At 35.7% G+C, this 19,007-nt stretch overlaps 4 protein-coding genes across 5 annotated transcripts; 2 read left to right on the top strand and 2 right to left on the bottom strand.

The window, feature by feature from the left end:
* Positions 1-2,584: 2,584 nt before the first annotated feature.
* LOC123211237 (GRAS family protein RAD1-like) lies at positions 2,585-4,346 on the top strand. The gene has a single exon (XM_044629833.1). It carries the CDS (start codon positions 2,585-2,587, stop codon positions 4,133-4,135), a length of 1,551 nt encoding a protein of 516 aa, XP_044485768.1. The 3' UTR covers positions 4,136-4,346.
* Positions 4,347-7,189: 2,843 nt separating this feature from the next.
* Positions 7,190-9,908, top strand: LOC123211236 (nucleoside diphosphate kinase 2, chloroplastic). The gene is made up of 7 exons (XM_044629832.1): positions 7,190-7,486; positions 7,693-7,749; positions 8,025-8,111; positions 8,473-8,553; positions 8,631-8,743; positions 8,878-8,927; positions 9,674-9,908. Exons 1-7 carry the CDS (start codon positions 7,244-7,246, stop codon positions 9,739-9,741), a joined length of 699 nt encoding a protein of 232 aa, XP_044485767.1. The 5' UTR covers positions 7,190-7,243; the 3' UTR covers positions 9,742-9,908.
* Positions 9,909-10,494: 586 nt separating this feature from the next.
* On the bottom strand, positions 10,495-11,637 carry LOC123211235. The gene is made up of 2 exons (XM_044629830.1): positions 11,399-11,637; positions 10,495-11,059 (listed from the first exon to the last, which is right to left on the bottom strand). Exons 1-2 carry the CDS (start codon positions 11,496-11,498, stop codon positions 10,641-10,643), a joined length of 519 nt encoding a protein of 172 aa, XP_044485765.1. The 5' UTR covers positions 11,499-11,637; the 3' UTR covers positions 10,495-10,640.
* Positions 11,638-11,753: 116 nt separating this feature from the next.
* Positions 11,754-18,248, bottom strand: LOC123211232 (uncharacterized protein slr0889). Of its 2 annotated transcripts, none has more exons than XM_044629828.1 (13): positions 17,813-18,248; positions 17,609-17,737; positions 17,130-17,324; positions 16,164-16,211; positions 15,961-16,089; positions 15,557-15,681; positions 14,597-14,707; positions 13,983-14,091; positions 13,629-13,747; positions 13,122-13,275; positions 12,440-12,584; positions 12,209-12,309; positions 11,754-12,071 (listed from the first exon to the last, which is right to left on the bottom strand). In XM_044629828.1, exons 1-12 carry the CDS (start codon positions 17,933-17,935, stop codon positions 12,245-12,247), a joined length of 1,452 nt encoding a protein of 483 aa, XP_044485763.1. In that variant the 5' UTR covers positions 17,936-18,248; the 3' UTR covers positions 11,754-12,071; positions 12,209-12,244. The 2 variants fall into 2 exon arrangements, with proteins under 2 accessions (XP_044485763.1, XP_044485762.1); XM_044629827.1 differs by having other exon boundaries at positions 12,227-12,309; positions 17,813-18,245.
* Between the last annotated feature and the right edge of the window lie 759 nt (positions 18,249-19,007).

Raw genomic sequence — 19,007 nt, 5'->3', positions numbered from 1 at the left:
AACAACAGATAGCCGGGGTCTTCAGCTTTGTTTAATGATAGAATATTTGTGAAATTTGGTGTCATCTATTCCATTCATTAAGATTTGCTGCCGGCCGCTTAGCTGGATAGTTCAATTCAATGCACAACATAGGAAATATAAGCTCAATCACAAACTACAAAGTAGTAATGCCTGCTAATGGTGCTTTGCAAAAATGAACTTTAATTGAACTAAAGCCATAGAAAGAGACCGTCAAACCGTCCTCCCCAGTAGCCTTAATTATTCCGTTATAGACCATTTCGCTACTCCACAAGAATCAGATAAGAGTAGGCATGGCAAGAAACTTGGAACAGCCTTTTGCCACCAGGGGCAGAGTCAGAAAATATAAAAATTAGATTTGTGAATGACAGGATTAAGATTTGAATCCTGATTCACAAACAGAAACAGTTTTGAGCACCGAAATTCAAGGTTCCTAAGTACCCAAACATATATAGCATGCAAATCTAGATCTAATGGGTTGTTGCTGAATACACTGTACTACTTTTCTGAACGCATTGAAAATAGTTTATGTTGAATATTGTTGGGTTCCACTGTGACCCAAAATTGGACCCAAATCTTGGTTCAAATTACACGCAGAACAATGACCCAGGTAATGCAATTCTGCCGTGAAGGGAAATTAATTAGAATAATATTGCATGACTTAAAGAAACTTGGCATTGATTGTATTTGGGAAATGCAATGTGAAAATTTGGATTTTCACCACTATGGGTGATTCTACAAAGTAAAAGTATTTGAAAGAATATAGATGATCAGTGAAAATTCCACCCATATACTTTTGCTTTTATGATTTTAAAAAATTTATTTTTACTAGATTAAAAAGATATGACTTCAATTTTCATCCTCTAAATCTTAATCACTCAAAATCTCTCGCGTTTAGAGTATTTGCCTATGAGCCACACTAAAACTGATTGGTCCTCGAGATATCCCCTTTCCAAGTCTGGAGCTTAGGAAGCTTAGACTATATTTGCTTAATTACAAGAAACTGTTTCCCTTTCTCATGCTGAGGCCTGTGTCAAATCAATTTAGCTTGTTCAAAAAACCCACTTGGATCTTAAATTAATCTGCCGAAGACAGAATTACAGAAGTATCATGCATTTAGTCATAATGTTCCCAGTTCTGTCCATATTCATTTGTGATACACAACTTTTTCTTGAGCTTAGTATGAAATATGAAATATGCTTCGTTCATTACCAAGAATTTTAACGTCACCCTGTTTCAGGTATTTCACTACATTAATGTTTCCTTGTTGATCTTCTCAGAACCCTTAAATTACTACTGAAAATAGAGTGTCCACCTTGTTGAATCCAATTCATTGGAATATCTTATCCCTTTCCCATATGTCTTTCCCTGATGAGCAATATGTGCCGCGAATGGAATTGCGGCTTTAAAATACAAAACCACAAAGCTGAATAATAGAGTGAAATGAGCCACACCAAAACTTCAGTCTGAGCAGCTTCCCTCTCTGTTCATCGCAGAATATGCTGCGCTGCATTTTTATTTTTGTAATTAGTATTCGGAGCCTTGTATTATGCTGTAATGAACCTGTCAAAAGAGAATATATTGGCATATCTAGATAATTCATGCATAAAAAGTTGAAGAACATTAGATTTACTAAGATATATATAATATTAATTTGCGAACCCAGTTGCGTAGAGGGTTTAAAAACGTATCAATGCACCATATGTTTTGTATTTTTCTGTATGTATTCAAGAAGGCCGGCATTGCATGCATGCAAGGCCAAATCTAGAATCTCATTGCATGATCCCCAATGCAGGCTCCAGACACAGGATCGAAAACTCGTAGAGTTGCCTGCATTGTAGCATTACCCACCAGCTGTCAGAGGACATTAGATTATTCTAAATTTCTGAAATGAGAATCGTGAACAAGTCTATGTCTTGCTAAGGAAATAGTCCTTCAATCGGCTTTGATTCCTTCTTGTTATTACATAAATCTACAGCTTCTTGAAAACGTCCCTAAACTTTTACCACATCTATAAACATTTAGTGATGTGGAACCTGTATATATAATTGTCCGAATGCTTATTTGCAGGTTGCATTTAAGCAGGCCGGATTGATGATAAATACAAACACACTCATATATGATGTTCGTGATACCAGAAATTAATTTAAAGATTTCATAAGCATGATAAAAGTTCAAACCTAGAATTTCTCTTTAAAAATTTTAATATTCCATCAATTTTGTTTATGCTTTTTATAAATTACATTCACTGGCAAGAATTTGTCAATTACATTAGGAACCAAAAAGGTTACCTCCTAGGCAGGAAGACCGACAAGTTAAAAAGTACAAAACTCATTGAAAGGGACGGGCATGTAGGATGATTGATCGATGCTAGCTTAATATTATTCTATGCCTCTGTCTTAGGGGACAGCCCATCAACCCAATTTTCTTTCTTAGTATCTTGTAATTTTCTGCGAAATTAACGAGGAAATGGTGTCTATATGACGCACCAACCCTTGGTAATAGGTTCTTTCAGAGCCTTGTTGAATCTATTTAGAAAGACGGAGAGAGAGAGAAAATTTGAAAAATGTTGTCTGATTTCTTTGCAAATAAGCTTTATAGTGAGCAAAGGAGTAATGAAGTGATTGCCCTTGAACTGGGGCTTTCAACGTTAGATTGCTGCATGCCTATGTTGAAGCGCGCGGCTGCTTCAGCCTGGATCCTTCCTTTTTCGGATGAAACCAGAGACCACAAGAGGGGTAAACGGACACCGAGTTTTGCTGAATCTGTTTCAAGTAACAGTAGCCTGTCCAGTGGTGGAAGCAGCATTAGCCGCAGTAGCAGCGCTAGTAGCTTAACTAGTTTGCCGGGGTTCCACTTCCGGGATCACATATGGGCTTATAATCAGAGATACCTTGCTGCTGAGGCTGCAGAGGAGGCGGCACAGGCCTTGATGAATGCTGAGGATGGTGGAGCTGCCGAAGAAGATGGCACTGCCGATGGTATGAGGCTTGTTCAGCTTCTCATTGCTTGTGCAGAAGCCGTGGCTTGTCAAGACAAGTCACATGCCTCAGCTTTGTTGTCAGAATTAAGGGCCAATGCATTGGTCTTCGGCTCTTCCTTCCAACGTGTTGCTTCTTGCTTTGTCCAAGGTCTCACTGACCGTCTTGCATTGGTTCAGCCCCTTGGAACGGTTGGTTTTGTAGCACCACCACCAATGAACATAATGGATGCTGCGACCTCTGATAAGAGAGAGGAAGCTTTGCACCTTGTCTATGAAATTTGTCTACATATTCAGTTTGGTCACTTCTTGGCCAACTCTTTAATATTGGAAGCCTTTGAGGGAGAGAGTTTTGTCCATGTGGTGGACTTAGGGATGACCCTTGGTTTGCCACATGGGCACCAATGGCGATGGCTGATCAAGAGCCTCGCCAACCGTGCTGGCCAACCGCCTCGCCGCGTTCAAATAACTGCCGTTGGCCTTTGCGGTGATAAATTCCAAATTATTGGAGATGAACTTGAGGCTTATGCGCAACATTATGGTATAAATTTAAAGTTTTCCATTGTGGAAAGGAACTTAGAAAACCTGCAGACTCAAGACATCCAAGTAGATGAAAGAGAAGTTCTTGTTGTCAATAGCATCCTTCAGTTGCATTGTGTGGTTAAAGAAAGTCGAGGAGCTCTAAATTCAGTCCTGCAGATAATCCATGAGCTATCACCAAAACTTTTGGTCTTAGTTGAGCAGGACTCAAGCCACAATGGGCCATTTTTTCTAGGGAGATTTATGGAAGCATTGCATTACTACTCAGCAATTTTTGACTCCCTAGATGCCATGCTGCCCAAATATGACACCAGGCGCGCCAAAATGGAACAGTTCTACTTTGCAGAGGAAATAAAAAACATTGTGAGTTGTGAGGGGCCTGCAAGGGTTGAGCGACATGAGAGGGTGGATCAGTGGCGACGCAGGATGAGCCGCGCAGGATTTCAAGTGGCACCCATCAAGATGATGGCTCAGGCCCAGAAATGGCTCAAGAATGAAAAGGTCTGTGAAGGTTACACTGTTGTGGAAGAGAAGGGATGCCTGGTTCTTGGATGGAAATCAAAGCCAATAATTGCTACTTCTTGTTGGAAATGCTGAAGCATAGCTGCCTGCCTAATAAAGTTACCTTGGACTCTAATGGTAACAAGATAGCTTTGTAAGCCAATAAGGTCTCTATTCCATTTGTGCCACTATGTTATACATGTAGCAAAATTTGGAGTGAAAGCCAGTCGTTTGGAATTTGAGTTTGAGCTGTTCAGTCTGTTTGAACAGATGAAATAAAGCAAATGTATTGTTGTTTGGTTCCTAATTGTACATGCTAATATTTCATTGATTTTTTATTCAATTTAAGACCAAAACTTCCGAAAAGTCGCTTGTCTTGCATGTCAAAGTGAGGGAAACGGTAACACAAAAGATTCATAGAAAGCTTGGATTCAGAGTCACTCTTTTCTCCAGGGCTTGCATTGGGGCTGTGAGAGTGACCCCTCAATGTCTGTAGCCAGGTCTTTATAACGAAGAACAAACAAAAGCGTTTAGAAAGGAATCTAAAATTCCTAAAGCTCTTAATGCAATTTAGTCAGCGTCCAAGAACGATGAAGCTTTCACTTCCTTGGAAAATTAATTAAAATACGCATATAGTCTGCCGTTTATACATTTGTAGGCTAATTTTTTTTTTTTAATTTTTATAAATAAATGACATAATTTGTACCTATTTTATTCCTAACGTAAAAAACAAAAAAACTCTAAACCTAAACCAAAATCAAAACAAAACACATGTAAACCCAAATGCATAAAATACAAGGTAGTCGAAAACAAAAATTTTAAACCAACAGGTGACTATCCTTGAAGTTAAAATCTCTAACAAACAACAACACTCCGAAAACGGTTTTAGAGGTAAGTTAGAGTTTTAGTTATTTATATTCGGTTGTCATTTACACAATTTATGTTTATATCTATCTTTGTTGAATGGATGGTAAAACTTGACTGTTAATAGTTGTGATTTATTTGTCCGAAAGTATAGCTCTCAACGGAGAGGAAACCTGGATGTAGAATGCGTAAATTTACAAACAAACTACACAAATTACGTAAACCACACAAACCTCACAAACTTACGCAAACCACACAAACTCGTGCAAACAAACACAAACTATGCAGACCATGCAAATTACGCAAACTGCGTAAACTATGTATAATCTATGATCTATTGTGCAATTGCGTAGTTTGCGTGGTTTGCACGTTTTGCATCCAGGTTTTCTCTCCGTCAATGACTATACTTTCGAACAAATAAATTATAACTATTAACGACTGGGGTTTACCATCTGTTTGATAAAAATATATATAAACTTAAATCATATAAATGATGACCGAACATAAATAATTAAAACTATAATTTATCTCTAAATCTATTTTGTATTATTGCTTGTCGAAGGTGTTGTTGTTTGTTGGAGGTTTCAACTCCAAAGATTATCATCGATTGGTTTGATATTTCTATTTTCGGCTATCTTGTGTTTGGTTTTACATGTATTTTGTTTTTATTTTAGTTAAGAATTTTTTGTTTTTAACATTAGAGGCAAAAGGGGTACATGTATGCCATTTGCTTATAAAAATAAAAGGCAAAAACGTTACCCTAGAAAAATATAAATGGCTAACCATAAGCCTATTTTAATTAATTTCCCCACTTTCTTCATGGCATCCCAAAACAAGAAGTAATATCAGCAACCCTATTTCTAATACATTTGGTTAACCAGACAACCTCCATCCAACTACCATGTTTTAAATGTTTTTATAATGTTATTAAAGTTGTTTTATTTTCTTCACCGTGTTGTTGGAATGAGTGATTCAAATTGGTGGTTGAATTTGACTTAAATTATACCTCGAATAAATAATTTTATATATTAATTTAAAAAAATAATATTATTTTGTTAATAAATTATAAATTTAAATCATAAATTTGAATAATTAATTTAAGTTATAAATTCAAATTAAATTAAAGCAGAATCGAAATAAATTATTTTTTATTTAAGTTAAACTCGAATCACTCTTAATTTTAGTATGATAAAGGCCAAAAGACTATTTTCCACCCAAGTTTAAGTGTGTTCTCAAAGTCACACCAATAAAGTTTGAAAAATTCAAAATCTCATCTATGACGTTACTGTCGTTAAAATTTTTAGTTAAAAAGAGGGGTAAAATTGTTATTTTATTAATAATATTAAAAAATATAAAATTTATTAAATTTTCTCCCCTAAGTTTTAAAAACTAACAACTTTACTCCTAACTAAAGTTTTCTAAATTTGAAAGTCACATTTTCCCCCCAATTTTTTTCTTCACCTCTCCAGCCACCATCTTCGGTGCCGACGACTTCCACTCTCCACCTTAAACCGTTGGTCGACGCACGTAGACAAATTTGGAATGGATTTCTTCATCGGAGACGAAGAGATTGGTGAGATTTGGGCGAAGAGATCTGGACTCTTCATCGACAAAGAGATCCAGATCTTTTCATCGACGAAGAGATGACGAAGCATCCAGATCTCCTCGTCTCGTCATCTCTTCGTCGACGAAAAGATCCAGATCTCTTCGTCGATGAAACGAAGAGATATGGAATCTCTTCACCTAAATCTCTTTGTTCTTTGTTGATGAAGAGATTTAGATCCCTTCATCGGTGAACAAGCTTCGTCGTCGTCATTTCCAGATCACTGGTGAAAGTGGCCAGAAGGGAAGAAAAAAATTTAAAGGTTGTGGGGGGGGGGTAGAAATGTGATTTTTCAAAGTTTAAAAACTTTTGGAGGGGTAAAATGTTAGTTTTTAAAACTTAGAAGAGAAAAATATAATAAATTTTATATTTTTTTAATATTATTACCCCTATATTTAATTAAAAATTTTAACTGCAATTGATCAATAGGTGAGATTTTAAGTTTTTCAAATCTCATAGGTATGACTTTAAAATTGCACCTAAACTTGGGTGGAAAATAGTCCTTTGGCCTTTGATAAACTCAAACTAAATTCAAATTAAACTATTTTTCATTCAAATTAAATTCAAATCAATAGATGTGCAGGGTGCTCTAGTTTGCATCAACCCTTATTTAGGATATTGATTTAAAAAAAAAAGGGAAAATTAATAGATGAAAATGGGTAGTTCGGTAATTTCGAAGAAAGTGGACCTTTTAAGGGTTGTGGAGAGAGGGAGGGAAAAAGACAGAAGTAAAAAGGATGGAGGGTGTAGGGGCTTTGGGTGTGTCGTCGTCGGCATCTATTGTTTGTAAGAGAAGTTGCAGCTTATCCTACGCTTCCAAGCCCAACAAGCTTATCCAATGCAACAAAACTCAGCTCTCTGCATTCCCTTCACAGTCCCCTCTTTTCCTAAAATTTCAACCATGTCACTCACAACCCAAAACTATTGCTCGCAATTCCACCAAACCAGGCATCTTCCTTCCCCCCTTGGTCGCTTCCCTGGTTTGATTTTGTTCATCTTCTCTCACTCTTTTTACATTATTTATGGCATGCTATAGGGGTGTTCCACCACCCCCTTTTTTAATTATAGTTTTATATCTCTTTTTTATTCGGGTCGAACTATTTTTTTTCCCCTAATTTTGCTGGATTTAAGGAAACCCAGTTGAGGTAATTCTGTTTTTTGTTCTTTCACTTCTTTTTGTGTTTAGGAACAAGTTGAGGAGACGTACGTTATGGTGAAACCGGATGGTGTTCAACGCGGTCTTGTAAGTTTTACTATTTTGTTTAATGTAGTTAAAAATTTTATTATTGCCTTGTTGCTTAGAAAAGAAATATATTTGAAATCTCAATTATTCGTTTGAGAGATCCAAAGATTGAGTTAGTTGTCCAATACTGCTCATTTCAATTGGCTACTTTATTTCCGGATTGGAGAAGAGCAGAATAAGATGTGTGCTTTGGCTTTATCGGCATATGCATTTATCATGAGAACATTAAATGATCTTTATGTTCTGAATTACTAATGTGGGTTATGCTATTTTAGGTTGGAGAAATTATTTCAAGGTTTGAGAGGAAGGGATTCAAACTGACTGGCTTGAAGCTCTTTCAATGCCCTCAAGAATTGGCTGAGGTTTGTTGTTTTGATGTACTTATATGCCTTTTACTGTTGTTTGTTAAGAAAGTCAACGCCTTTCTGTATAAGAGTAAAGAGTGACTGTGCTTACAATTGTAGCAAACCAAGTCCAGCATTTCATAACAATAGAGCACATGTCTCAGATGTCTGTTTCAATATTGAGGAAATAGATATTCACATTCAATAATTGAGTATGTCGCCGTATTATGTGCTCATAAGCTTTCTATACATGTGCTATGTTGATCATCATTCAGAATATTTAAAGTTTCATCTTTGAATGTTTTATCATTTTTTGGCTATTTGATAACCCTTTCATGATGTTTGGATGATTTTAATTATGTATCTTCTATGATTTCAGGAACACTATAAGGATCTCAAGTCCAAGCCATTCTTTCCTAAATTGATTGAATACATTACTTCAGGCCCGGTTGTATGTATGGTATGCTTCTCCTTTCTTGTAAATCTATATTTACTCTTTGAGTTTGAGAAAACTGATGGTGATGTAAACTTACCAAGGCTTGGGAGGGTGTTGGTGTTGTGGCATCAGCACGTAAACTTATAGGCTCAACAAATCCTCTTCAAGCCGAGCCAGGAACAATAAGAGGGGATCTTGCTGTTCAAACAGGAAGGTAGACCGCTTCAGACTTTGGACATTGCTCAACTAAAGTACATTTTATTTTGGCTATTAGCGCAGTTATATTTGAACGTCTTGATAGCAAATGTATTGTCAATCAACAAAGTCTGATGATCAGCGTTTTGACAGGAATGTGGTCCATGGAAGTGACAGCCCTGAAAATGGCAAGCGTGAGATTGGTAATGTTATTAATGCTTCTATATTATATATTAGGAACAGCTTGTCTTTCATTTTCATGAAGCTTTTCGTGATTTCAGTGTGAATAAATATGTTGGTAGACAGCCTTAGTGATATGAGATGCATGTGACGTTACTCGAGTTGCTTTTATTCCCAGGACATGTGACTTACCCATAGTATAAACAGACCCACACTGTAACCTCACCCCAACCATGTAAAGACTAGTGGTCAAGCTAATCAGTCAACGAATGAATGACATAAATGTGATTATTATACTTATGCCTGGTGTTATTCAGAGATTTTTAAGTTACCAGGTTCTGGTTTATTCTGAAACTCAGTATTCTATAGTCATTAAGTATCACGTGAGAGTGAGAGATGTAAGAAGCTGATGTTTATGCTGCTAAGAGCTTGAATGAAAATGGGGCTTATAGTCAAGTGAGTCACGTTGGAAAGCAGCAACTGGCTCACATACCTAGAAAAATATATATGGTAGTATGATTTGTTTCCCTCTCCACATCTTCCTTTTCTATCTTCACATATACCCGATCATTAAAATCTGTTTTTGTTGTTCCATTTTTACTTGAATCAAGTTCATGTCCTATGCAATAATCTAACTGTTTTTGTTGGAAAAAGTTAGAATGTTGATTATGTGCCCTATCCATATCTCGTTGGGTGGTTTTAACTGATCCTAGTGCAAAATACCTGCTCCTTCTCTCTTGCCCTCTTACATATTTTGGTTTCTCTGCAGCATTATGGTTTAAGGAGGGTGAAATATGCCAGTGGACACCAGCTCAAGCACCATGGTTAAGGGAGTGAAGAGCGATCTTTCACCAAAAGATTATAGTTAGATACACCCATTGGAACGGCTGTCTTCTGAGTACCCAACTGTTTTAACTGATATTTATTCAACAGTTCAATAAAAACTTCGTTTAAGAACAAAATTGGCAATTTTTAATTTAAACATTCGGAGATTTTGCCCTTCATTCTTTGTTGTCTCTAATTTACTCATTTTCCCATTTCATTTAGATGAGTGGCCATCTATTGCGGTATGATGTTCCTTCAACAACTATGACTGAAATCTTGTGAATGATTGTTATCTCTGGCATTTTGAGAACAATCAGTCTTGTAACATGGGGATATTGTAAACAATCAAACGATGTGCACGATTTTATGTACAAACAATAATATATCTTCATGTGATTAAATATTATTTTATTTTTAATTTTTAATTATCTAATTATACGATAAGTTTGAGCATAAAATTGCATTCAAAAGTTACACGTAACACTACTCTATTGTAAAATATGCATCAGTTCTTGAGGGTTTCTTGCCGTTAATATAGAGAGGTTCAAGTTAGAAATCATCTAATGAAACTGCGTTGAAAATGAGATCTCATCAAAGAGTTTGGTCCCATTCATGGGGCAAAATACTTGAAAATTTAATGGAAATAATCTTTATTTACTTTTTAACTTACCTAAATAAACTTTTTATAGGCTCGAGTCTTCGCTTTGCCATTTCAATTGCCAATTCAAACAAATTCTGTCATAAAATGCAGGGCACCACAACAAATACAACAAAATGGAGAATAAATTCAAACCGCTGTAATGTTCACACGTCTCCAAATCAGGAGCCTGATGCAATTTTCATGGACTAACAGGAAAATAACCGATACAATCCTGTTCCGATTGCTCTTTGGTGGTGCTCAATGATTTATACTAACTAGAAATTGTTGAAGTACTTACACTAGAAGTAGAACAATCATTCACTATCATCATATTCTCCTGTTGAGATAAGCTTTTGGCCTGCCCAGAATTCCTGAACTTGGAAAAGAGGTAAAGAATGGACAAATTCCTGCTCTGATGCTGTTGCAAACCACCAGTAGATTGACAATCACTCAAAGAAGAACAATCAGTATCTATCACCATCTCATTGTGGTGACCCTGGGAAACAATCTGGGAATTGTTCAACACTTCGCGAGTAGTAGAATTTTCCTCTGAAAAATCTGAGCTTGTAGCATCCGTGCAAAATTTTTCAAGACTGGTACAACTACAACCATTTTCACTCTCCAAGTATCTATCTGGAGGCGAACCCAGATCGCGCTGAGAACCCAGTTTAAGCTTCATTAGTGTAGCCTCTGCAAAGTAAACAAAGAAGAAACAACATAAAGAGAAATTACAGATGGTAAAAAATATGGATCAAAACGCTGATATTACAGTTAACGCTAATGTGAAAACCCATAAATCTTACATTTGCGACTCAACTAATCAAAATTAAGCCAACAAAGTGTTGGGTATTATTAAAAAATAGCTTCGAAACAAAAAAAATAACGTCAGGATAATTCATTTCTCACAACAAAAATAAATAAAAAAAAGGCCAATTGAAGCTAAACAAATTTCAGGCAACAAGATAGCGGATTCGAACGATTGAAGGCCGTTAACAAAATAAATGATAAATGTAAAGATGAAAAGAATACCATAGATAGAGAAAGAATCGTCTTTGATAAGCTTAGACGGCGGCTTCTCCAATTCCAGGCAGTCCAGTGTCGAAGAAGCTGCTCTTACTCTCCCCAACATTTCTGGATCTTGACCTTCTTTTTTTTTCCCCCTTTTGAGTGCTTTGGCGCCACAAATGACCGCCCGTGGAACAATGCAATATTATATAAGAAGGCAGGCCCAATTAAGCCCATTGCAAATTTTATTGTTTTAATGGTTTCAAAATGTAATTAAAACCTTGTTTTATATATAACAAATAAATAATTTTCCTTAAATTTATTTTACAATCATTTTAATTTGATAATTTTGTGTTATATAAGTAAATAAATAAACTAATTGTGCAAAAAATTGAAGATTTATAATGAGGATCAGATTCAACCAACGTTCTGTATACACAGGATGTTAGATAAGCCAGTCGGGTTCCTATCTGGGACTTCGCCTGCTCTTCGATTCGATATAGTCTATATTTTTTGTTGAGTTAAAAATAAATAAATAAACTAATAATATGCATTCATGAAAATAGAATTACATGCCAAACTTTTACATACTTTTGCTCGTTTCAATGGCTTCAACCCATTTTGAACACGAGCATGAAGGTTACCATTCTCCTCCGTTGCTACACTCACTTGCTGGAGGAACTGAAAGTGGTCAATGCTGCATTCAAAACAACCAAAGATAGAGCTTGTAAACATCAAATCAATGGCGTCTTATTGGCAGAGTTCTAAATTTTCTACAGCTATTGAAGGTCTAATGATTATGAATATACAGAAAAATATATCACTAAGACTTACTGATTAACTCATGCCTACCTCTTGCCAAAAAGGCAATCAGTGTCTGCGATTTGATCTTCTAAAGAAACGCTGCCGACCAACTCTGAACTTTTGATCCTTGTCTGAATAAGTACAACAGTGAATGTTAGACAAGGAAAATTAGATTATATGGGGAGTATTCAAATGCCGTAAGCATTCATATGGAACTGGGTGTCTGCACTAGAGAATTAGTTCAAACTTCAGAAAGCCAACCTCTTAATCTTCCAGCAACGTATAAAGCTTCTTCTGCAATTGGCCTCCACTGTTCTGCACAAGAGAAGTTGATTCCAAGACCAACACTAAGTCCTCTCAAAAGATGCACTGAGCGAAGAACAGAAAACAGCTCTTCTGGAAAAGACTGTCACAGGCAAATTGTTAAGCATGAGAAATATAAACTTCCTGCCAGCTCCATTGATGTTGCAGATATCAAGTTCAATAGTTTTCAGAAAATTATGAATTATTATTTAAATAAACAGTTTAAACTTGAAAGATGAGCACTATAGAATACAAAACTGAACAATTTCTTTTTATCTTCCTATTCAGCTTAACTTTTAAATTCAACAATTATCCTTTAGAAAAATTACAATACCAAGAAAATAGAGGATTCCTACAAATTATCTATGAAAAAGTCCATACATCATATCATTTCCTTAAATCTTCAAAATGAACAGCTTATAGCTATCCCTTCATAACATCATAACCGCTTATATCAAAATGAAGCAAAGACAACATAGACTTGTTTCATAGGGATTGTGGTTCCCATGTGCCCTGAAAAACTTGGGCGAATCAGGCACAAATATGTTCAACACAGGAAATTGAGAAAATAAATATCTTATTGATAATTTGATGCAAATAGAGCATTTATTTTAATTAGAACATCAAATCAAATGCTTACCTGAACAGCAATCTTTTTAATTGAAGATTCCTCTGAGAAGGGCTGTAGCATTGTCACTCCGGGAGGAAGTTTTGTATCAAACAATGTCTCGGCCAACTTAAACAATTCCTGTTGTTCATTCTCACATTTGCTCACCGTGCCTATGCCAAGCTCCCTAAAATTGGAATAAAAAATAGATAGAGCAGTTCAGTCCATTGAGAGATTTGCCAATTTAGAACAATATAAAAAAAAGGGTAATTTAAAAAAAAAAAAAAAAAAGCTACACCCTTGCTTTGTATAACCAGAAAAAAATATATAATCAATTTATCAATAACACCCAAAAAAATAGTTGGCTAAAGTATAACTTTCAAAAGATTAGGATTAGATGTCTTATGAGTTTTCTGGTTTAAATCTGAATCTTTAAAATCAACACACAACTATATGCAGCAGCCTGTCAATTTTGATCTTAGCTTCTCTTATAGTATTGGAAAACAGATTGAGAATAAATATAATAGGAAACAAATTTACCTGAAGCTCTCCTTCACTTTCATAGGGTCACTATCAGCAATGGCAAGAACTAAATTAGCATATCCAAGCCTTAACTTATCTGGAAGATCCTTCACTTGTCCATAGTCTAACAAGGCAACCTGACTTAATATAAGAAACAAAGATCAACTTAATAGTTAACATTCAACACAGAGTGCAACAGTGTTAAAATTAATAGACCTCTTGTTTGTGTAATCCATACTTGAGAAAAAAGAAAATATTTAAAAGAGAGCTGTAACAACCCCTTTTCACCCCTTCAGGAGTATGTTACATAAAAGACGGCAAAACTAAAGCTTCTAGGAACAAATATGAAACAAATGTTGATTGATTACTTGCCTCGGAACCTTTACAAATCAGGATATTTCCTGGGTGAGGATCAGCATGGAAGAATCCACTCTTCAGTATCATTTGTCCATATGCTAGAGTCAAACTCTTCAGTATGTTCCTGTAACCACCCATATTTTAACAAACACATTATGCTTTATATTCAAGATCACTAATTTACAGCAATATCAGAGAGAATAGCACAGTAAGAGAGAAGAGAATGAGAAGATGATTATCAGTAAATGGTTTCTTCATCAGTATACTCTCTCCTGAACTCATTACGAGAAACAGAAATTAAAACTTAGAAAACCAGCATTGAAAAAAGAATCTAAGATAATGTCATGAGTGAAAAATGGCAGGAACAATGAGATAGGTTATTGAGGTAATATTATCAGACCAGAGATGTTCACTGACAAGAATGATAATGGAGCTTGAGCAAAGACTAACATTCTCAACAAACTTTAAACCCATAAGAGGATTTCAAATTTATACAAAAGAGGCAAAATCAAGTAATCGCAGCACCAGGAAGGAAAACACAAGCTTATAGGCAAAGTAATAGCCATCAAAAGAAAAAGAACATGTGGCAAAAAGAAGCAATACTTTCAGAGACAATCTAGGGGGCTTACTGCTTTGCTGCTGCTGCGATCTTACCACCAGGATTGATTCCTCGTTTTGCTATTTCATCACCAAGATTTAGGATTGGGGTCCCATCAATGTATTCCATCACTAAGACTTTCCTGCCAAAACAAATTGATACCAAGTTATTAAAAGCATCTACTAAATAAATCAAAGCACAAGCAGTTATTCAGTACAAGGTATTAAAGCACAGATGCCTCTTATGACTAGAAAAAAGAGGAAAATTTAACAAACTTGTGAATAATACAATGTTTACAATCTGTTACAGAAACTGGAAAGGAGGAAAATTATGAAACTAGCACTCGACTGAGATGATGAAGAGGAGGTAAATAAATCCACAATGCAATTTTATAGGGTAACTGAAGATAATTTTACATAGACCATTAAAGACACCAGTGAGCAAGGAGCAATACTAACATGAAAGTTGCTATAACCAGAGTTAAAACATCAAGCTCTTTTGGTTGGTCAATTTAATTACCAACCATTGTCTATCCAATGATCAGGTACGTTTATTCAGATTATCTACAACAAAAATCTCATTCCAAAATCTATAGTAGAATGTCACTAGCTTCCAATTAGCAACATGAATCCTAGCACAGAATCACCATCACTTTTACAGTCTTTCTGGATATAATGGCATGAGTTGAAGTTCTGCAGCCCAATTGAATCAAAGGTCAGTTTTTTTCACACTTAAAGCGAGAAATTCTATCTTCGTTTTCACTACATGAAGTTCAAGCCTTTGGAGTTCTTGCTCCAATATTTTGCACCACTGACACCACAAGAAACTCCCCGATTATTCCATCTCATATAAGAACAAATACAAAACTAGCAAACGATGTAGTCATAATGCATATCATGCATCAATTGATGACCACATATTATCAAACATTTTCTATAGGAAACATCTCCTGGTCAGACTTCTGAAGTTTGGCACAGTCAGCAAAAAGTACCTGGTAACCATATCATGCAGTAGCCGTGGCACCACGACAGGAGACTTTTTGTTATTCTTGTATAGAAACTGCCGAATTCTATCCATTGCATCTGCCTCTCTTGCAAAGTCAAACTCATATCCAATCTTGAATAGCAAAAAGCAAAAAATATATATATAAATTATACAGACAGTCTAGTTCAGAGCCATACAAGAAGAAGAAGCTTTATATTCACATAATTAGAAATTATATCTTGGCATAAATTTCACAAGGACTGACCGTGTTACCACTTATGCTATCTTCAACTACCCTCAAACTAAAGAAGGTAAACTAACCAATATCAGCACAAAACAAAACCCTTATACAATAGAGATGAAAAAAGAAGAAAATAATGGAGAAAGACTATCAACAATAATCCAGTCTACCTGTTTCTCCATTTCCTTTGTCACAGAAAGTAGATCAAACATAATATCTGTCTTTTGCAAGTAGTAAGCAAATGCTTGCACGTTATGGATGTCTGTCATCATCAGTTCCTCAACTCCTGGATGTTGCACCTAAGATGTGCTTAATAGTTAGACACTGGTGGATGATACACACCAACAAATATCATTTCCATGAAAATCCTTACCTTTACAACAACATCAGTATTATCACCTCTCAACCTTGCTCGATGAACCTAATTTGAGCATAAAAGTTGCCAGTTATATATGCATATCTCTTTTAAGCAATATAATACAGTTTGAAGAATGATTTTCACTCCAAAGGCTAAAAGACAGAAAAGTCTTTTCTAACCTTAATACAGTTAATAGATTAATAGAATGCTAGCTATTAAATCTTTAAGACAACATGTAAATACAGCGATCCATGCAGATTACCTTTAGGGGTTTTAGATAAGATATCAGCTCTACAATTTTCCAAACTTTCAAATTAAAATTTTCAACCACTTACAAATTTTCAAATTAAATATGTAAAAGTTAATGGAGATCAGAAAAACAAGAGGGTTTAGTATTTATGTAACTACATAGACACTTCAAATGATATCCCTCCAGCTGGCATGGACACAAACATTATTTTCCTATAATTACATCTTTTAGCTTCAAGAGAGCAGTGTGTGAAGTTTGGTATAGCTTTTATGGTCACCACCAGAAAGCACAGTTCTCCTACATGTTTATGTTTAGGTCAGTCAAAACCGATAAAAAAAAATGCACCCATAAGCTACACAGCACATAGTTGCCAAAGAATGTCAATTTGTCTTCTATTGCAGCTAACTCAATTCAAAGGTAAATTCTATGCTCTAGTGATTTACGTTTAGCACACAAATTGATACCCATAATGACAAAATATTCAATGGGCAGATGGTATCAAATTTTATTTCCTATATTTATTCTTGTTTCTGGATCACCAACTCTTGAACTTCAAAACTCAGCCAAATTTTTAGCTCAGGGAGCCAAAAAAAAGGGCATTGATCTCAAAAGTCTTCATTTGTTTTCTTTATAAATATTAATAAAATTTCTAAATGGATAGATAAAAAATTTTTCAAGCAACACATTACCATGCTTTGGGCCATCACAATATATATCTAGATTTAAGATACCTGTGCAATAGAAGCAGAACCAATGGGATTTGCACCAAAGCTTTCAAACATTTCGCCAATACTTTGACCTAATTCCCTCTCCAGAACACGTTGAACGGCCTCAAAGGGTGTTGCAGGAGCTCGATCACACAGTGTAACAAGCCTTCTCACCCATGCAGCTGGGGCCAAGTCAGGCTTCCCAACAATTTGGGCAATCTGTTTAAAGCAATAAAGTTATAAATACATCTAGCACAGAGTGCAAATAAGAATCGTCCACAAGTTACACATTTCTAAGTTAAAGTAAAGAAGAGAATAACTTAATCCTTCACAAAAACCAAAGTACAAAATGAGGAAATGAAAAAATTGACATGATAATAAGTAAGCGCGATTTCAGAGAAAGAAAACCCATTTAGAGTTGAAGGATTCTCGTAGCACAATTCAACAGAAAGCAAAAGACAAAGACTCGATTGGACTTAAAAAGAGAGAAACAAGTCAAGTACCTTAAGAAAGAAGCCACCAAGTTCAGAGCACATTGCATAAATCTTCTGAGCAGCAAGCTCATGTTGTTGTTCCCACATTACTTCTTGCTTCTGTAAATCTTTCACGAAGCAAACTCGAACTTGACACGCCTGACAACAAATCCATATAAAACCCCGTAAAGTTCATAACCATAAAGGGAGGAAGAAACAGAGAAAGAGAGAGACCTTGTAGCCAGTATAGATATCAACAGCTCGAACCCAAAACTGAAAGGAGCGTTGCCAAGGTCTCAAAGAATGGGAAAGCTTGTCTTGAATCTCTTTGAAATCGAAAGATTCGAAAGGAGGCATTGCGTTTATTTGATGTGATTATTAAAATAAAATATTAAGATTATACTGACGTTTCATGGCGCAGAATCCTTGTGGGAGTGAGGAGGATGATATATATATATATGGATACGTGCTGCAAGATGATCCTACTCCTGCACGAGGCGGGCATGAAATTCGTGGCTGAGAAACCAAACTATGGCCAGACGAGAGAATTTGCAAATAAGCGAATTACATGTTCCCACCCAAGTTTTTTCCTAAAGACCCTTTTTCCTCTTAATGACATAAATTACACTTTTTTACAAATAAGTGAATTACATATTCCCACCCAAGGCTTTTTTGTGTCATCAAGAGATGAAAAAGCCTTTTTAGCTAAACCTTGGGTGGGAATATGTGATTTATTCTTTCCAAATGGTGACGCTTAGCGTGCAGGTCTAGTTTCTTTCTTTTAGCTTTGGCAAATTGCTGATCACAGAAGTAAGATGGACAAACACTACTTTTCCACTTTTGTCGGATCATTCTTTTTTTTTAGCCATTTTGTCATTTTATCGATATTAATCAGATCTAGACTAGTTATATGATTAAATAAAAAAATTCTTTTTGAAGTTTCCTTTTAATAATAATAAAAATTCCTTAAATTTATTTTTATATATAGAGAGAGAACAAAAGAATGGGTGGCTCATATACTATGGCCATAGTACTCAGGGGGAAAATGACAAAAGATACCATCAAATTAATTGGCCGCTCTGGATTTAGTAATTCACCGCCCAAATTTGATGTGGCAACCACCGAGGGAAGAAGACAGCATTGGGTTTAAAATCCTATTGAGAAGGAAATGAAGAAGATGGCTACCAAATACTGGATCCGGATCCACTAGCTCAGACCCAAAAAGTCTTACACATCCACACGCCTCATGTTACCACTGCCCTGAAGTTACAAAATGACCTGTTTTCAAAAATGCTATGCCATATGAAAAGTTGTATCTCAAATATTTTCATGCTTACTGAGACTGCACGCAACAGCCAACGGGAGACTTCTGCTCTGGGTCAGGCAAATGAAGAAATCGTGCACCCTAACTAACAACCCCATGTATATA

Source organism: Mangifera indica, chromosome 3 (genome assembly GCF_011075055.1).
Source record: "Mangifera indica cultivar Alphonso chromosome 3, CATAS_Mindica_2.1, whole genome shotgun sequence".
Lineage (NCBI taxonomy): Eukaryota > Viridiplantae > Streptophyta > Magnoliopsida > Sapindales > Anacardiaceae > Mangifera > Mangifera indica.
Note: the sequence above shows the minus strand (reverse complement) of the source record. Positions and strands in the feature narration are given on the sequence as shown.

What these genes read in the sequence shown, in the direction of transcription:
- LOC123211237 (XM_044629833.1), top strand. Translation starts at nt 2,585, where the DNA reads ATGTTGTCTGATTTCTTTGCAAATAAGCTTTATAGTGAGCAAAGGAGT.
- LOC123211236 (XM_044629832.1), top strand. Translation starts at nt 7,244, where the DNA reads ATGGAGGGTGTAGGGGCTTTGGGTGTGTCGTCGTCGGCATCTATTGTT. An exon ending in GCCCTCAAGAATTGGCTGAG is followed by an intron (nt 8,112 to 8,472) that starts GTTTGTTGTTTT and finishes CTATGATTTCAG; the next exon opens with GAACACTATAAGGATCTCAA. An exon ending in CAGGCCCGGTTGTATGTATG is followed by an intron (nt 8,554 to 8,630) that starts GTATGCTTCTCC and finishes AAACTTACCAAG; the next exon opens with GCTTGGGAGGGTGTTGGTGT.
- LOC123211235 (XM_044629830.1), bottom strand. Translation starts at nt 11,498, where the DNA reads ATGTTGGGGAGAGTAAGAGCAGCTTCTTCGACACTGGACTGCCTGGAA. An exon ending in CGATTCTTTCTCTATCTATG is followed by an intron (nt 11,060 to 11,398) that starts GTATTCTTTTCA and finishes TTTACTTTGCAG; the next exon opens with AGGCTACACTAATGAAGCTT.
- LOC123211232 (XM_044629828.1), bottom strand. Translation starts at nt 17,935, where the DNA reads ATGCCTCCTTTCGAATCTTTCGATTTCAAAGAGATTCAAGACAAGCTT. An exon ending in CTGCATGATATGGTTACCAG is followed by an intron (nt 14,708 to 15,556) that starts GTACTTTTTGCT and finishes TTGTTTTGGCAG; the next exon opens with GAAAGTCTTAGTGATGGAAT. An exon ending in CGTTGCTGGAAGATTAAGAG is followed by an intron (nt 12,310 to 12,439) that starts GTTGGCTTTCTG and finishes GTACTTATTCAG; the next exon opens with ACAAGGATCAAAAGTTCAGA.